This window comes from Puma concolor, chromosome A3, assembly GCF_028749965.1.
Source record: "Puma concolor isolate L17-30 chromosome A3, mPumCon1.1.hap2, whole genome shotgun sequence".
NCBI lineage: Eukaryota > Metazoa > Chordata > Mammalia > Carnivora > Felidae > Puma > Puma concolor.
In genome coordinates this window covers 89,557,372-89,576,766 of record NC_141669.1, presented here as the reverse complement: position 1 = coordinate 89,576,766, position 19,395 = coordinate 89,557,372, and the positions used below count along the sequence as shown (strand labels likewise).

Sequence of the window (19,395 nt, the reverse complement as noted above, 5' to 3'; positions counted from 1 at the left end):
GGGCTCACCCACACATACAGCCTTGGTTTGGCTGATGGCCACACAGCCGTTCGTCCCACATGAGGACCCCTGTTCCCTAGGCACAGAGAGTGAGGCTACTTCATAACAGGCATTGTCACAACAGGATATTGTCACAGTTCCCTACAATATTCCAGGGTCAGAAAGCTACCACTGTACCCATGCACTTTCTGGTTGAGAAGGCATGGTAGTCACCTACAATCACCAAATTGGTATAACATGGGGATCCTAAAAACCCTCACCTCCTTGTACCAGGGGAAATGTTGGAGCTGCCAATAAGCAGAGACACCATGGGCACTGTGCTCATGTCACAGAGCTTGTAGGCTTCCCCAGATGTCAGCTCTTCAAGGGTGCAGACCACATCTCTGGCCTGTGGGTATGGCCTCTGCAGTCAGGTGTCTGGCTTGGCCACTTTGCCCAGCCCTGTGACCTCAGGAAGGTCAGATCCCTGCAGGGTGCCACAGTTGCCTCATCTACACAGTGGGGACCGTGGCAGGACTGCCTTGTGGGCTGATGTGGCAAACAGACTGGTGCCTACTCCTGACAGTGCCCATCCTGCCCAGCACTGAGCATGGTACATCTTTCTTGAGGTCTGTTGAATGCATGAATGTCCAAATCCTTTCCAGTGTAGCCACAGCCCATTGTCAATCCAGGAGGCCCTGCTTCGTATACTATGAGAGCAACAGCTGTTTTAGGTTAAGCCAATAGTATGGGCTCCACGTCCAACATCTTTAAGGCTTGGCCAGTCTATTTTACATTTTCTCAAAGAAAATACCATTCCCACTGAGCAAAAGAGTGTTTGCTCCTATATGGCTGGATGGTACTTGTGTATGCACACTCCTTAGTAAGCACCCTCTGCATCAAGCCTTCCCATTCAAAACATTTCTGCACAGCAGTGCTAGCGGGGTGTGTGGCAGGGAGGGGCTCAGTCAGTTAAGCATTCTACTCTTGGTTTTTGACTCAGATCATGATCTTGCAGTTTTGTGAGTTTGCGCCCCCCCACCCCTGGCCCGTCCCTGTCAGGCTCCATGCTGACATTGAAGAGCCTGCTGCTTGGGATTCTCTTTCTCCCTCTCTCTCTCTCTGACCCTCTCCTAGTCATGCTGTCTCTGCCTCTCCCAAAATAAACTTTAAAAAAAAAATGCTTCTACATAAAAGCATCTTATCCTAATATCAAAGAGGTGGGCAGGCAGGGAGCCCTGTGTCCCCATTTTAGGCATAAGGTGACTGAGGCACCAAGATCATGCAGAAGGCCACCAGTCTCTGTCTCAGGACCATCACTGGCAGAGGATAATGCCCCCTATGGCAGACCCAGCTGGGCTACTGGCACTCAGCCCAGGCCTGGGGCAGCACTGGCTGGATGGCAGCCAACCCTGTCCTGCAGGCCTGTGATGCCCTGCATAGCACACACTGTACATCCTCTCAGAAGGGAGACCCTGAGAAGCCCCTGGCCCATCTCCATGGCCTAGAGAGCAGACACCAGCACCCAGGACGCACAGGGCTGTTCTTCCACATACCAGCCCAGGAAAATACACCATAGTCTTGGCTCAGAAAATCTTGTTCAGAGAGCAGGCACTCCCAAGCCTGTGGTGGCTCTCCTCACCTTGATTCTGGATCACCTAGACTAGTTGCTACCTGTCTCAGCTGGGGCAATGTACTACTTTCAGTTGCCTTTAAAAAAGGATACTCAACACTTCCGCAGTGACTCCAGCTCCTGCTTTTTGAAGAAAGGCACAGGGTAGGAGCATGAATATAGCATGACAGCCATCTATGTCATATTCATGTGTAACTTAACCACATGAGGAATGAATGAAGCCATCAAGAAGAGGTTTCAGTCTCTACACCAGTGACCCCCGGGCGCTGAGGGACACAAACCCCTCACTCTCCCCGAGGGCTTGTCAGACCAGCTTCGACTGGGGAACACTTGATAAGCCTATAAGGGGCCTTTGGTAGTTCATCCTCCCCCAGGCTCACCTGTTACTGTGCTTGAAGAAAGAACAGAAAAAAAGAGTCCTCTTTCAAACCGGTAGAACAGGACCCCGAGTTTAACAGGAAGGATCCAAATGTACAAGTTGCTTGCTTAATGGTGGGACTCTACTTCAGGGTAAGGGGCCTCCCAGGGGTTACCGGGCATGCATTCTTGGCCCTGTACTGTCCGGGTCACCAGCCCACAGAAACACCACCTGTGCTAGGCCATTTCCATGTCAGGAGACTAAGGTCTAAGGTGGGAGGAGTGGCTGATCCCAGGATCAAGGGCAGGGAAACGATCCATATGCTCAGGAACAAACAAACTCAGACTTCAAAGACTGGGCACATGAGGATGTCTGTGTTGCTGCTGGTAGGTTTTCTCAGTGCCCGCCTATCCAGGCTCTCAGGGCATGAACTCTTCAAGGGAGTCCAAACTCCTGCAGGAGCACCCAGGAGTTAAGCATCCGTGGAGCTGGCGCGATGTTGAAAGGGGAGAGGAGATAACAGGAACTCGCCGGAACCACACAGCTCCAGGCATCTTCAAGGGCCCCCCCTGTGGAAGGGGAATGGAGTCTCACTCATCACAACAGGTCTACTCAGTGGGGCTGCCAGTGGGGGACACAGACAGACTGCTGGCCTCCCAAAGAACCATCCAGCTCTCACAGGCCTGCAACAGTTAGATGAAGCCCAGTCCACCTTGCACCGACCCCAGGCTCCTTTACTGACTTGCCTCTCTCACCCTGTCCACTCCCCTCTCTCTCTGTGGCTTCCTCTGTGGCTCCTGGGACCCCTGTTCCTAGGCTGAGCAGAATGGTAGGAAGTGAAGCAAGTCTGGGTTTATGCCTAAGCTCTCCCACCTCTGTCTGTGTGACCTCAGGCAAATCACTGAGACCTCTCTGAGCCTCCATTGGCTCACAAATTAAATGAGGAATAGCAAGTGCCTATCTTGCAATGTTCAGAGGATTAAAAAAGAGTGTGTGTACGAACAGACCTGGTGCTGGGTATGCCCTCCATAAATACTCTCAGGAGTATTGTCCTAAGAGGACATCTTCCTGCAGCAAACACATCTGGGGGCTCTACTCCCTAAACATAATGCCTGAAGAAACCTTTCTCTTAAGCCCTGGCTGAGTTTTCATCAGATAAGGGGCACAGGAAAGGCCACTGCTTTCTCTAACTAGAAGAGAACCTTTGAGTGGGGGAACCTTGCCTTGCACCTGCTGATAACCCCACACCCACCATCTAGCCCTGTCTCCCACTCCCCTGGACGCACACATTCATTCCTAGTCTGGGAAGAGGTCCCAGCCTTTCAGGTCCCCAGGACCACAGTGTCCTCAGAAGTGAGGGCCACACACATGCACTGTGATTGCTTTTTCTCTGAGCCAGTTCTGTGTGACATCTTAGGACAGAAGAATTTTGTTGAGGATGGTTATTTGTCATGGCAAATATACCAGCAATCTTTCTGAAGTGACTGGAAAGCACCGTTGATTCAGCTCTGGGCAAATGCTGTCATTTTTCTTGTGCTTCGACTCTTCCCTTTTGGCCATATGCTCAGGCTGGTGTGGAAGGGGCAGTGGGTTTTATCTGTGGACCCTCACAACTGGTGTATAGCATCTCTGTGGCAGGCCCCAACAGAGTTGGGGGGCTGGCCAGGATGGAGGGGTCATGTGGAGCCCCTCAAAGGGAGCAGCTCAATGGAAGCAGTGTGGAAGCTGCCAGATGGTGCCTTCCAGGCCCCTCTGGTGACAAGTGAAAGTGGCTGCAACCATAAGTCCTCCTCTGGATGTGTCTAGAGCAGACTTAGACCAAGACCAGGAGCAGCCCCATTTGGAACCTGTCTGATGTTTTAGTCACCTACACCAGATGTGTGGTCAGGACTGCCCAGGTCCAGGAAACAACCAAAAACCACTTTTAAAACATAATCTTTGGGGCTCACTGAGTTAAGTGTCTGACTCTTGGTTTCAGCTCGGGTCATGATCCCCTAGTTCATGAGTTTGAGCCCTGCGTTGGGCTCCATGATAATAGCTCAGAGCTTGGAACCTGCTTCAGATTCTGTCTCCCTCTCTCTCTGCCCCTCCCCTGTTTATATGCTCTCTCTCTCTCAAAATAAATAAATAAACTTTTAAAAAAAATGTAATCTTACAAAAAGAAATCGAACGAATGAACATCATGGTGTTTCAATACATGGGGTATATTCAGCATTACAGAGGAACTGGCTCTCACAGCCCGGAGAAACCACAGTAATTACACTCAGTGAAAGAAAAGCCAGATACAAAGAGCCAATGTGGCATGACTGCACTCGTGAGAGCTGAAACAAGCAGAACTCATCTGGAGTGATCAACAGTGGCCCAGCAGGGGTAGGCTAATGGCAAAGGGCTGCATGAAGACCTTTGGGAAATATCACAATTGGGTGCTGGTTACATGGTATATACTGTATTGAAATCACTACCTGTGCCCTGGAAGCATGAGGATTTTACTGTGAGTGAATTATACCTTAAGAAAGCTGATTGTTTTTTTAAAAGTAAGAACAATAAGGACATAAAAATATGTGCCATTAACCAGAACAGTAAGCCATCAGTTCTTAGGAGACATGCAGACTCTGAGAACACAGCTTTAATCATTTTGAACTCTTCCCCATTGAATGTGCCTGTCCACATGTGGGCCATAACGTGTGCAGCACATCACATGTGTGCGATGATGGAGCGCACTGCCTCAGAAGCGGCTTCTCTCTTGCTCTGTGCCTAACTGCACATGGATGTTGTATGATGGCACTGTTAGGTTTTGCTGCAGAAGATGAATAGAACAGAAGGCCTAATTGCCTTCATCTCCAGCATCTGTCTGAGGCTCAGGGCCACCAGAGAGCCTGAAGTGCAAAGGTCAAGTATGGCCACCTCCTTAGCGAAAGGCCCTCTTATCTCTCTGGGCTCAGACTTCAAAGAGAAGCATGGAGGGTAGAGCGGATGGGGGTGCTATGGGGGTGGAGACACGGGGGAGCCGCATGCCCTTGGCCTGCCTTCTGCACACCCTCAGCTCACCTTTCCTTTCAGACACCCGTCTGGGAGGCCCCCCTGCCCCGCCTCCGCCACCCAAGTGGGAGCCGTCTCAATTACCCACAATAACCATCCTCAGAGAGCAGCAGGCTGTCTGAGGGCCCCTCGGGGGCAAATAATAATAGCAACAATTTTTAGATCCTTCTTGCCTCATTGCTTGCCACAGCTTTGTAGCTAATTTAGGATCTATTGATCCCAGTGCCAATAAGTGGTTTATCTCCTTCAACTTCCTTTACTTAAAGGATATCTTCAGCGTCAAATTAATGTCTTTTACTTGGCCGACAGGGCTTGGGATTCTCATAGTGTGTCTTCCAGTAATTGTTTATTATGTTCTCATTTTGGTTGTGCTGTTAGGTAAAATTTCATGTTTCAGATACATCTGTGCATCAAGCCTCACCTCCATAACACAGTGAACAGTTTTAAGGTGCCAATGCTCTGCTCTCTAGTGGATCTTGACACACAAAGAATGGCCAGATTTGGGGGTGATGGGATGGGCTGAAAGTGTTGCTTTCCAAATATCTCTGAGCTGGTGAGAGCAAAGAAACAAGGACTATGAGCTGTGAGAAACGTGGCACAGTAGCCCCTTGGCAGAAAATAAGAAAGAGATCTTGATTTTGTCAGAATGCAGTTCAGGAAGTAGCTCATTTGTTGCTTGGAGAAGAGGACAGAGCAGTGACCTGGAGGGAATGCCCTGCAATGTTCAGTGGCCCCAGTGGGACACATACCTCCTCAAGCCTCAGTCCATGCCCATCCTCTTTCCTCTCCCTTTCCATGTATTCCTGGCTAACCACTGGCCATTCTTCCTTGCCTGGGTCTGGGCAGGCTTTCCAACTCCCCGCATCCACCATATTGTGAGACAGTACCAGGGCAGGGACTGTGACAATTTGTTTGTTCAGCCTGGTCCAGAGTAGGTATCTAATTAATATTGTATGCATGGATGGATGGCTGGAAAGGATAGCTGGACAGATGGGTGGATGGATCAATGGAAGGACAGATTAGACAAATAGAAGGATGGATGGCATGCATATTGAAGGGCTGGACAGTGGCTGGTACTATGTCTCAACAAAATTTCATGTTTATATGTTTATATAAAAGCCCTAGAAAAACTTGGTTATGTAATTTAAGGCAACACATTCGAGTTACAGTAACCTTCCTGATTTCACCCTAAAAATGCCTTCTGTCGATTTGGGGAAGGCAATAAAACAGGGACTCTTTTTAAAGCTTCACCTGGCTTTATCACTTCTACAAGATCCTTTCAGCTTTGAGGTATTAAATGAAATAGAAATGAAACTGTGAGCACATATCTTTACAGCAGGAGCTCCGGATAAGGATAATTGCTCTCCCTCTGAACTTTCCAGATGTGTATTTTCTGGCCATGTTATTTTCATGAGGCAGCCATCAAGACTGCAGTAGCATGCAAGTGCCATGTTCTGTTCCAAATGCAGGGGAGAGCTTCCCTCCTCTTTTGGGCTCTAGCCCCAGCTCTCGCTGCACAAATGCAGAAGCACCTGCTTAATAAGGTAATTAGTATTCTAAGAAGCCCGGGCCTAGTCTGACAAACAATAATAATAATTTTGGTGTTTAGGGAGTGTTCTTAGGCCATGGCTGTCTACAGCACTTCATAAACAATTACCATCAGCACTGGTTTCTGCGTAGGAAAATGAAAACTGACAGGAAAGGGTAAGTCAAATAGAAAGATCTGATGAACAGATCTGGTGAACAGAAATGTCCAAAATGCTGATTTTCCTTGCTCTGTGCTGCCTTTCCCGATTCTGCTGCTGAAGAGTGAAGGCTCCCCACAGAATCTGGAATAGTTCGATGCACTTATTTGTATTAGTAGTGATGCTTCAAAGAAAAAGCTAGAATTATCAAAAATAAATGTCATGTGCTGTTTTTATTTGTGCAAGAATGTCTGTTTCCTGAGTATTATTTCAGTTAAAACTTAAACCTTGGGGACTCTCATTTTCAACCTTCAACTCAAATCAGCAGAGCCTTTATCAGCAGAGCCCCCTGAGGGTTCAGCTGCAGACAGATCTCCTGTGCAGGGGGTTGGTGGGCTGTGTGTGGCTTTGCCAGCAGAGCAGGTAGACTTCCTTGGGCCCTTGTACCCAGCTGTCCCTCTCCATTGCCTCCCCACGCCTGCCCCAAAATTCTGGGAACACGGAGGTAGCTCCTCCTGCTCCCCCTTGAGAACCCAACAACCCTGTGTTCTGTTAACTCTTTTACAGTATAGCTATTAGATGAACATCTTCTGACCAAAGCCCCCAGTGGCCTCTCACCCAGGCTAGGCCACTGCAGGCTGACCTGAGAGGCAAAAGGTGGAGCCCTAGACTTGTCCCAGGGGTGAATTCTAGTGGATGGAGCCTGGTGGCCCCTGAGCACAGTGCCTCCAACAGACAAGGAAAGATCTTTGACCTTAGAAAAAATTGCTTTGTATACCCACACATGCATGCATACGTATGTATGTATACATATATATATACAATATATGATGTGTATATGTTTTCAATCAAAATCACATTGTTGAGAGAATATATGGACATTGGTGATGCTGGTTAAGGTCAATTTCCCTGTCATGGCCCTGAAACCTTCACCTCGGACCTCTAAGTGCAGATTTCTCAGGGCAATGGTCAAGAACAGAGACTGGCCCTTTAAAACCCTCATGCGCTGTGATTTAAAGCTCTAAGACACCCCGCTGCACTGCATTGCAGGGACTTCTTTCAACCTTCCTTCTCTGTCCCTCTGAGATTCTGCTTTTGAGCTTTGGGAGGCAGGGAGGCACCTGTCAGTCTTGGCAAGACATTAGCACCTCTGCCCCTTTTCTTGTGCTGTCCCTGACCCCTGGCTGCACTTTCCTGGGCAGGGCAGCCCAGTAGTCAGGCCCTGTGTGGCAGGGTTGCCTGCCCAGCCAGAGTGGCTAAGAACAAGACAGGCCATTTAATTTGTAGGCCCGTGCAAAATGGAAATGGGGCGGGGGTGGGGGGGGCAGTCTCCTTTAAAAATCACTAAGAACTTCAAGATGGCAAGCTCAGGGCCCTCCCTATGGGCTGGTGTGACAGCAAGGTCCTCATTCCCTGCTGCAATGGGATGGACGGTCCCAGGATGTCTTGTAGGCCTTCCAGTGAGACTGACTTGACTCAAACAGAAATGAAAGACAATGAGTTCACCTCTTCACAATGTAGCATTAATTAGCATGATCCAACTGGGATGGGGGATGGGGGGGGGTTGCTTCCTGAGAGCCATAAGTCACATCAAATGGAAATGTTTTCAGCTGCTCTTATAATGACCTCCACAGGCTCCTGGAGGGTGAGTGAATCTGTCTCTGTTGGTGGCAAGTGGAGGCCTTTCCGGGGGAGTCTGGGGAGCAAAGGAATCCTGTGGATGAGTGGGGAGGAGGCCACCAGCAGCCTTCCCCCGGGCATTCTTCTGCGGGAGGGGAGAGTGTGGGAGGCCGGGGAGAAGAGGGTAGTGTTGGGTGGGCAGGGAGTGGGGAGCCACTTCCCTAGAACACAGGCAGCTGCCAGTGCCTTGCCTCTCCACAAAGCGCTTGTGCTAAGGACCAGGGTGGGCTGGCCACAGACCTCACCATCTCTGTCTCCTGTCCCCCATCCTGCGGTGTGGGTCACAAGGACAACACTGTGCCCGGGGGGCCCGTGGGACCTCTGTCCCCAGTCACTGCAACCAGATGAGGATGAGGGCAAACAGTCAGCCATCACCGCCTTCTGAGAATTCTCTGGCAAGTGAGCATGCTGTAGAGGTGGAAGGGGCCAGGAACAAGAGGGACCCATGCTCTACATGCTTTGAAAGGTAACTCAGAAGCCCTCATTCCTACAAAGTCTTCCCCAGCCCAACTGCCTCCACCCCTTCCCACAGATTCAGGGCAGACAGTGCCTGAGGTGTGGCTCTGGGGCTTATACCACCTTCCCAGAGAGAAGCAGCCTTTAAGGGAAAGGCAGCATCTTCATAGGTCCAGGGCAGTCAGATGGAGCTGGGGGGAGGGGATGGCAACTGGATCAAGAAGGTAAAGCCACCGAGACTCAACTGTCTGCTGTATCTGGTAGTGACTCTCTGTATTCCAAAGGTGATGACTAAAATGGAGCACAGCCTCCTTCCTGCCATAGTGCTTGCCGGACCCCTGGAGGCCACTGTGATGACAGGTATCCACTGTAGCAGAGCTAGCCCCCTGAGGGCAAAGGTCATCCCAAAGGCAAACTGCTGTAGGGAAGGAAAACTTTTACCTTCTTCCTTTCTCAGTTCTTTGGCTGGTCTGATAAGTAAATTGATGGAAGACAGATTAATCGGGGGGGGAAACCATTTAATTTTGTACCTATAAGAGTGCAAAAAAATATGGGACTTGAGTGACCAAAGCAAGCAGCTTTGTACCTTTTAGACGGAGAAATGGTAAATTAGTGAGGAATTGACAAGACAAGGAAGTCTGGGCTTGGGGTGGTAAAGGAGTGAAGCAGTACAGGGTTTGTATACACAGCCTTCTCAGCCCTGAATTCCCAACTCTGGCAATGAGGATGTATCTACCTCCAGGTGCAAGGGCACCTTTCACATGGGAGATTTATGTCCTGCTTTGAGGGGGACAGAGGAGGGTCAGAGTGTCCTTCTTGCACCAGCTGTTTCTTGAGTAACTTAAAATATGCCATATGCGAAAGTGGCATATTTAGTGGTGGCCTGCCCTGAACCCCATTATAGCCAGCATGAAGCTAGACCCGAGGGAGTGGCCCTTAGAAATGCAAGAAGTGGGCTGAAGTTTTGTGTCATTGTGTGTGTTGTATCTGTGTCCCAGGCAGATGAAGATGCAATGGGGCAGGGACCTTTCTGTCTCTCACCATCCCCAGGGTCTCTATACACAGTAGCAGCTTGTGGTCACTGTTGAATAAACCATGAATGAATGAATGAATGAATGAATGAAAGCAAAGGAATCCCAGTGTCTAGAACACAGTCCTGGGCAGGGTGAGGCTAAAGACAGCATTCATTACTTGGGAGAGGGTCAGAATTTAAGGAGGGAGAGACCCAGAAGAAGCCCTTTCCTGGGTCTGCCAAGGGGACTCAAACACAGCCTGAGTACAAAGTCACTGGGAGGTCACAGGACCCACACTTCTCATGTTTTCATGTGTGCACAGAGCACCCAGGGAGCTAACTGAAAAGCAGATTCTGATGCTGCAGGGCCGCAAGGGGTCTGAGATTCAACACTGCAGCCGGGTGGTGCTGCAGCTGCCCCAGTGATCCCACCTGGGCAGCAAGGTTGGATGGACACTGCTCTTAGTGGCTTCCTGCCTGCTGATTTTACTTTATTTCCACCTTACCTGAATATCCAGGCAAACCTCAGACTTGGAGGCGGGCCCAGTCCACACGTGGCTCTGTGAAGGGAAACTGCTCCCACTCACTGGTGTCCGAAGCTCGGCAGTCACAGGCAAAGGGATGAGCTAGCAGTGGCCTGAGGACCATGGACAACCTCTTCCCCCTGTGATGCTGAAGGCTTTCACACCTCACACGGACTGCCAGTTGTCCAATCCCCAAGGCAAGGCTAGTACCCATGACCCTGACACACAAACACGCAGAATCCTTCTGCTATGCATGCGGCCTTATCAATGGGTGGGAATACCACAGAGAGCTTCTGAGAGTGCGAGGTGGGGTGTCATCTCCTGAGGAGACTGCTACTGCTGTCAGACGAGCAGCAGACTGGGTTCCACCAGCAGGGTCCCCACCTGGAGCCACCAGGCCCTGAGCCCTAACAAGTCACAGAACCTTCCTGAGCCCCTGCTCTTGGAACATGAGAGCCCTGCTATCTAATGATGCTTGTAGGAAGCAGTGTAGGAGACAGCGTTTGAGACTGTCAAATGCTATTAAGGAAGATGGCATTATTGTTCTTTCTAAGCCACTCATGCAGATGGCAGTAACTCCCAACCATCCCCACAGTAACTCAGAGCTAAGAAAGTCAAACCCCCTCCCACAGCCTGAGATGCTGTCACACAGTGGTCACTGTGACCTCTGTTTCTTAAGAACACTGTCACTTTTAACTTTCGTGGTGTTGCCAAACCCACTCAGGACTGTCACACTTGGGGTCTCCTGGATTCCTCACAACAATGACTCAGTTGGAAAGGGGGCTGAAATACTCCATTTTTATAGAGAATGTGTGCTGCTCCCTGAGGGGGTCATACCAAGCAGGACAAGAAAGCAAAACCTCCTAAGGATGGCCCCTAAGGGAGCCCACAGTCCTGCAAACCTTGTCATTCCCTTAGAATAAAAAAAAAATTTGCCTACATCGTGGGTACCCTGGAACATGTTTACTTACATACAGCAGGGCAGTGGTGAGCAGTGGGGGCAGGCTGTGGGGACAGACTGCGTAGATTCAAATCCTGGCTCTGCCTGACCGCTGCACAGCCTTGAGCAAGTTACACAGCCTCTCTGTGCCTTGGCTTCTGTGTGAGCAAATGGAGTTGTAGAAGTTCCCACCAGCTCAGCAGTGGTGAGGATTAGGTGGTTATACAGGCTGAGGTGCCCACCCGGCCTAGTGTCTGGGAGGTACTCAGTACTCTAGAAGTGCTGGCAAGGAGGATGGTGGATCCTGTATACCGACACCAGTAAATGAGGTTGAGGAGATGGGTGCACCTGGCCTCAGGGAGTAAGTGAGCACAGGCTGTGCTGCTGGAGAAGCCCGAGGCAGTGGGTTGGCACAGTCTGGCATGTGGAGTCCCTGAACCCTATGCCCAGGTGGGGACCCGGTGCCAGGGTCTTGGGCTGTGTGGGCCTGTGAGTCCCTCCCAGGGAGGCCGCAGCTCTGCCATTCCCCGTAGCCTCTCTGTGCACATGGTCCTGCTTCACGCACAGCTAAATGCATGGGTCTCACTTCCTGGCTTCTCTGGAACACCTGTCATGAGCAATTTATATCCAAACAAGCACTTCTTCTTCACCTCTCAAGTTAACTGCATTTAGAGGTGAAGCCGTGTGCTGGAATGTGGTGTCTCTTCCTTACTTTCTATCTTGAAATAATTTCCACCTTACAGAAAAGTTGCAAATGTTCATTATTGTTTTTGCCAGATGTGGTGTCTGTTGGCCCCTGGTTTCCTTCCCTGTGGGCAAAGAAGGATGTGCTTCCCCATCTGCAGGAACCCTGGCTTTGTCTTGAGTTCCAGAAAGTCTCCTTGAGCAAAGGAAGTGATCCAACAGTCTCCAGCCTGGCACTTATCTATCCAGAGAAAAGAAGGCACCTGAGAATGGGGTCTCCACCCCTCCTTGAGGCCTAGACCAGGGCTTTTTCTCATGAACAAGTCCTTGTCCACATGACAGCAAGGGATGGACCAATAGAACTCAGGCTGCCTTGACACTGTGACGGCCATGTCTCTCCCTTGCTCAGATATTTCTCACAAGCTCAACTCATGTGTGCAGCTGCCAGAGGCTGCCTCCTCTTGGAGGCCCTCCAGGTTCTACAATGTGTTCACAGTTGTGACATCTCCCATCTGTGTTCGTTCCAACTCAGGAAGAACTTCACATGCCTCCCATGCACCCAGCAGCCAAACGGAGACCTGGGTCAACTTGGTGCTCTGTTTCCTTAGTCCTGGCCCCTCCAGGCCCTCCTCTCCACCCTCTGACCCCCTAAGGCCAGGCCACCATCAACATCTTTCAGGCTTCCTCCCTCCTGCCTTGTCCTGTCTAAGCCAGTGGTTTTCAGATTACTGATCATGTCCCAGTGATGGTTTTCCTGATCGTTGTCTTGGGCTACAACCACTGCCATTGTTCTGTTGGAATAAAAATAGTAGGATGGAGTAGATCACAGTCCATTGTGTTCGGTAAGTATAAATATTGTTTCACGTGCTTTGGGGCGTGTGTGTGTGTGTGTGTGTGTGTGTTGGGTGGCATTACGACATACACTTCTTGCCAGAGTTGGCCTCTTCTGTCATTGCAATGGCAAGTTGGTCCCGCCACTCTCTCATTGCATCGCACAGCCTTTGTGTGAGACCCATAGCAACCTGATGATGTCATCTGACCTCATGCTCAGCCCTCTGGTCCAGCCTACTTCCACTTCCTAGGAGACCTTTTTCCCACCTCTTTCCAAGCGAACTTTTACCTACTCTTTAGGACCTATGTGAGACTGCCTGCCCTGATCTCTTCAAAAATGGATCAGGTGCCTCTGAGGGTGCAAGCCAGCTGCCCCTCCAAAGCTTCTTCTCAGTCAGTGGTCTTCATGGGTGGCTTCAACCAGCAGCTGAAATGGCCATGGTGAGAGTGTTTATTTTACTAAAATAGTCAAACACTGCAAATCAGACACCTTCCCTGCACACCACAGGATGCCCTGAGCATCTTGGACCTCTAGACCCCAACGTGTGGGTGACCATCTGGCTCCTTAACTCTCCAGTCACCTGGAAAGCAGGAGGTGGGCCTCATTCTGTGAGCCCCCCAGCTCTAGCCCAGGACTGGAGAGCCTTCGTAGTTTTGAACAACATCCCAGAGTTGATATATCTCAGTTCCATCCAACCCTCCTGGTTAATAAACCACAAGCTTCTTAAGGGCCACACCTCTGAGAGCCATCCTGAATCTTCTGGTTTTGTGTTAAGCACCAAGCTCTCCCAGGAGCACTGTGAAGCAGGGTCCCAACCGCTGTTCCCAGAGCATCCTTCCAGCCCAGGTCTCCAGAGGTCAGCCTGCTTGGTGTTAGCCAAAGTCTTGCCATAAAGTGAGGATGTTATAGGGAAACCATGTGCCAGAAATGCCGAGGCTGGAGCTAAGGTCGTGGTCACAGCAGGGGAGGCTAAGTTCAAGTTTGGGAATACAAAGGCCTCCCTTCCTCCCCATATGAAGTAGGCATTCATCTTATGCCTGTTTTATGGATAAGGGAACTGAGGCACTGAGAGGCTACATAACTTGCCAAGATGTGATTCAGCCCTTGCTCTTAATCACTACCCTTTTTTTCCTATTTGGTTAACAGCAGGTCTGGGACTGCAGGCTGAGGTCACAGAATGGAAAGGAAACAAACAGGCCAGTAATCCTAGCCACACTCGCCTCTGCATGTGGGCCCACAGTTCCAGCCTGTTCTCACTGACCCTTGAGTTAGAGCTTGTGCTGGGGTGGTGAGAGTTAAGCCAGAGCAGTGCCTGGGGAGGGGTCAGAGGTCCACAGTCATCAGCTGTTGTTTCCATTGTAGTGTTGTTGTTCTAGGAGGATATGGTGCTGAGGAAGGAACAGTAGACTCTGTGGAAGGGAGGAGAAGCAGTGAACAAGGGCTGGGTGGGCATAGCTTTCCTGAAAAGGGCTCACCTGGCCATGGGTCTCCATGCTATCATGAAAGTGGCCACAGGCACTAGGAAACAAAATCGTGGCCATGAGACTGGGTGGTGGCTGGATTCACCTGTGGGAAGAGATGTTTTGGGGACACCTCCATTTCTCCATCACTGTTGGAGCTATAGGCGCTCAGCTCCTTCCACTGTCACCTCTGACGGCTGGCGGGCAAGGGTGCTGCCCTGATCAGGGCACTGGGGGTCCCCAAAGTAAAAACCAGGAGGTCACTTCTGGGAACAGCTTGGGCCCCACCTGCTCCCAGGCCAGGCCAGCTGCCACGTGCAGAGCTTCAAGGGAAGTCAGACCTTGGAAATGGAACCCTAACCAGAGGGCTGCCCTTGCCTTCCTCCCCCCACCCCGTTACCTTCTTTGAGAACTGGTAATCGTGGCATAAATGCATCCAACACGACAGACTTTGTTTTGCCTTGTGTATTTGTTTTTCTTTTCTGTCTTCTTGGGTTGGCCTGGGAACATCTTTAACGAGCCTTTCAATAAATGCTCTAGGTTGACACTCCGGTGCACCCAGCCCAGCCCTTCTCAGTATTTACAGGGAAGCCCTCCCAGGCTCAGCTATAATTGGAAGTCAATTACATTAGAAACCCTTAGTATTGTTCTTGGAAGGCCTCCAGGGCTGCAGCTCTTCTGGGAAGAGCCGCTGCCCCGTCTGTAGACCCAGTGCAAACCCATCTCTGCTACCCACCATCCTGAAGCAAAGGCTGGGCTGCCACCATCATGAACCTGGGGTGGCAGGCAGGGAGTTGGTTCCTAAGATCTGGTTGGGACTTTGTACCTTACCCTCCCCACCTGGCAGGACTGCAGGTGGGGCCTCCCTCTGCCTCCCTCCCTGCCTGTCCCAGCTTGCTCCATTGCTAGAAGGAAAACACCCAGAAGTTCACTGCTGGGGTGGCTGGGTGCTTTAATCTTGCCTCAGTTCATTTAGTGTGTCTCAAAAGTAAATGTGGCACTGAATTGCAAGACAGCAAGCATGGTAGAAAGAGAGAAGAGGCAGCTTTTGTATCTCTTCAAGAGATTCTGGAAACCTAAGCCTTCCCCAAAGCCTCCCTACCAATGTTATTCACAAGTGAAGACACCTCAAAGTAAGCAGGGACAAGATGCTGGAAAGAGCCAAGCCCCCCAGGGCCCTGCCCCATTCCCCTTACTGACACAGTAGTAGCCAGTGGGCCCCTGTCTCTGGAATCACCCTTGGGACATCCTTCTCAGCCTGTTCTCAGAGTAATCAGATGCTTCTTCCCAAAGTGAAATGTCTTTATTGCCTTTTTTCCTGGTCACAAAGTTCACATCATTCTGACACTAGGAAATGTGTGGAAAGGGAGCGTTCCCCATAACCCACCACAGTCCATAGTCATTCCCACCCTATTTCACACCTGCCAAAAAAAAATCTTTATTGAAAATTTAGTGAATATCACTCCAGACCTACTTCTGTGTATCACGTCCTATGTCTTTGTATAGTCAGGCTCCCAGGTAAGACTGCTTTCAGTTAGAAACACAGGCCTCCCAGTCTGAAAATGGAAAAGTGAAAAACAATACCTCCTCCTTCAAAGCAGTGGATTAATTTATCAGTTGGTGAAAGCATCTAAACACCTGGGCTGTAGCCACCCTCTGTCTCTTTAGTGGCTGTGTGGCCCTGGGCATGTCACTACCCTCTCTGGGCTTCAATTGTTTCAGCTATAAAATTAAGTGGTTGGACTCATGCACTGAGTCCTTAATCACTCTGACAACAACTGTTCTTAACAGAGACAAGAAGAGTCTGACTGTGGGGCAGGGAGAGAGGGCAGAGGGCTTGGGGGAGAAGCTATCCTGCCACCATCTCCAGGACTGCTCTGGAGCCAGAAGGTCAGGACCAGCCCTGAGTACCCCTTGACACACTGTGTAAAGCCAGGCTTCCTCAGACTCTTTGAGCAGGTGAACCATCCGCCATTGCCCTGGCTTCCATAATTGGCTCTCAGTGCACTCTGGACCTTTCGTCCTTGGGGGGGGGGGGTGATACTGGGAGGGCCATGGATGGAGTCAATCCAAGTGGCCTGGGGCTCAGCTTAAAACCTGCCTTTTCTTTTAGGGTGCATTCATTTCCTGCCTCGCTTGCAGGGAGGCCCCTCACACCCAGTGGGACATGGTGGAGGCAGCCAGACTGAGGGTGGGGGCTGGGCTGTGGCCAGCCAGTGCTGGGGCAGCTCAGGCCCTGCAGGCACCGGGGTGCCATGAAGTGTGTCTTTCAGGCAAGGCCCCAGGAGAAGATGGCCCATGCGGGAGACTGCAAGCAGATGCCCTGGCTCCCTGTCCTGGTGGTAAGTACACCCTCACCCTGCGGAGCACCTGCAGTGTGGCCTGGGAGAAGGTTCAGTGGGAGCTCCTTCACCTTCCACACTGCTGTAGGCCAGTCCCTTGGCCTCTTACACCTCAGTTTCCACAGCTGTGCAGTGGGATTAATGCTAACGGCACCTGCTTCACCAGGCTCTTTTGAGAGTGCAAAGCACTGAGCAGCACCCGGTCCAAATCAGACTTCTCCTCAGTAGCTTCCTTTCTAGGGGTCTTTAAATGCTTCCTTGTGTTGCAGTCTATGTAACCCAGTGCCTATGTGGTGAGCACCATGCCTGTGGTCCTATAGCTGAGAAAGATCCAGGCCCCCATCATGGGACTCCCCAAAGAGGAGAGGCTGCATGTGACTGAAACCTGCCCTTCTAGAGGCTCCAGGAAGAGGGCTGCCTCATCCATAACCTTAGAGAGGCTGGAAGCAAGATTTCATGGGTGAAGAGAGTTTGGAGCAGGCCTCAAAGATGGGATGGAGTTTTGATGGAGGGGTAAAGGAGATGCAGGAGTGAGACCAGCTGGTGGGAAGCGGGTTGGCCTGCCCAGTTTATTAGTTGCAGTTTCTAGGATTTGGTACCACATGAGTAGTAGTAGCAGGCCCCCACACCCAGACTCCTTCCTCTGCAACACGTGCATGGGGTGCTCACACCTGAGTGTGTCTCCAAGGAGGCACAGAGGCCAAAAGGACCCCCTTTCTTGTGGCAGGTGTCACTGCTGTGTTCAGCCAGAGCAGAATACTCCAACTGCGGAGAGAATGAGTACTACAACCAGACCACGGGACTGTGCCACGAGTGTCCCCAGTGTGGCCCGGGAGAGGAGCCCTACCTGGTAAGGCCCCTGCTGGCTGTGCCTGGGCCTGGCACTCTCTATCACATGAGTGTTGCCCTCATCTGTGTCACTCTACTTGTGGTTCCTAAGCTAAATCAGGCTAGTCGTCTATAGTCCTCAGATGTCACAATTAAAGGGTTGAAGCAGCAGTGAGCACAGAAACGGTGTCTCCCTGGCAAGGGAGATGGCCGAGCACTTGTTACAGATTTCTGAGGACCTGTTTTTAGTTTTTTAGAGGATGATTACTTTCCTACTCTTCTTTGATCAAATAGGTTTCAAGCCATCTGGATTGGAGGATGACTGATGTCCTCCAGGAATGGCATACTGATTCCTGAGTGTTGCAGTGCCCCTCTTCTTTGGGAAAGCCTCATTATGTTGTTCTGTTAAGTGCTGAGCAAAACACCCACAGTGTCAGCATTCACGGTTCTTGTACAGAGCTGAGGACATCAGATGCCACAGGCTGCATCACTGGCAGGTTATCCCTTTAGCTGGCTGCCTTTATTCAGAAACCCTTGGGAGAGGGGCAGTGTCTAAAGCCTAGAAGCACTGGGGAAAGAAGCTTGGAGTTGGAGATGCAGGGGGGTTGCAGTTAAGGCAGATCAGGAAGCCAAAGCCTAGCAAGAGAAGCTTCTGGAAACAGCTAGTGTGCCCATTGTGCGCAGTGTGCCCAATTCACCCACTGTGCCTGGTGTGCTGGTGCCCCCAAGGACTGAAGGCCCAGTCGTGGTGGGTGTGGCTGCTGTACTCACCTGTATCCTCTGTCCGGTTTCTTGGCCAGTCCTGTGGTTATGGCACCAAAGATGAGGACTATGGCTGCGTCCCCTGCCCAGCGGAGAAGTTTTCCAAAGGAGGCTACCAGATATGCAGGCGTCACAAAGACTGTGAGGGCTTCTTCCGGGCCACCGTGCTGACACCAGGGGACATGGAGAATGATGCTGAGTGCGGGCCGTGTCTTCCTGGGTAAGCATGGCCTCTACCAGACCACACCCCAGGACACTTTGTGCAGAAAGCCCTGAATGTGAGCACCTCAGGCTGCAGCATAGCATCACTCCTGCATTTGCCCATTCTATAAGGAGCAGCTCAGCAGGGAGGAGGGCATGTGTCTGGAGTCAGGAAGCACAGGGTCTAGGATGGTGAGTCCCACATCTTTCAGAGGATGGGCAGCCCACCCAGGCTCAGCTTCCAGATCTCTTAAGCGGATGTTCATCATAATAATATCTTCTGATGACCCAAAACAAACAAACTTGTTGAATACTTACTATAAGATAACACATGTGGAATGCTTTGGAGAAAAGAAAACTAAAATTCTGATTAAATTTAGTGTTTTTGGTATTCTGGAAAAATCTGAGGGTACATATTCCTATTAAGGAATATGTGAGTCTTTAGTGCCTATAATTCCACCACAATTCTGTTATTTATCAAAAGTTATCCCATAAAAGCAAAGTGAAAATGCAGTTAGTGTGAAAGACAGAAAGATAAAATCTTCCTTCTTACAGGCAGGACTCATTAGCAAGTTCTGCCTAGGAGAGCCAAGTGCAATCTTGACACTCAGATCTACCAAGCCACGGCTGTTGCTGCTGCCTCCCTCTAGTGGCCACATAGCACAATGCTTGCAAGGGTTACAGATAAAACTGAAAGCAGTGACAAAGGCGGCGTGGTAGTAGAGGTGGTACAGGTGGTAGAGGTGGTGTGGTGGTAGTGATGATGGAGGTGGTGATGGTGATGGAGACAGTGGCAGTGATGATAGAGGTGGTGGGGATGATGGAGACAGTGGCGATGGTGGAGGTGGTGATGATGGAGGGAGTGGTGGTGATGATGAGGGTGGTGGTGATAGAGGTGGTGGTGATGGAGGTTATGGTAGTAATGATGGTAGTAGTGATGATAATGATGGTGGTCATGGTAATAGTGGCATTTTGAATAG

General features: G+C 50.6%; 1 protein-coding gene across 3 annotated transcripts in view; it reads left to right on the top strand.

Annotated features, from left to right (window-relative positions):
- Positions 1-19,395, top strand: part of EDAR (ectodysplasin A receptor) — an 89,565-nt gene that overhangs the window by 42,398 nt on the left and 27,772 nt on the right. The window contains exons 2-4 of one of the 3 annotated variants that reach the window (XM_086701493.1): positions 16,556-16,624; positions 17,352-17,474; positions 18,253-18,434. In XM_086701493.1, the coding sequence (XP_086557619.1) occupies positions 16,574-16,624; positions 17,352-17,474; positions 18,253-18,434 (356 nt within the window). In that variant the 5' untranslated portion in view covers positions 16,556-16,573. Of the gene's footprint in view, positions 1-16,522; positions 16,625-17,351; positions 17,475-18,252; positions 18,435-19,395 lie in introns of those variants that run through there. The other 2 variants (XM_086701492.1, XM_086701495.1) reach the window with 2 other exon arrangements.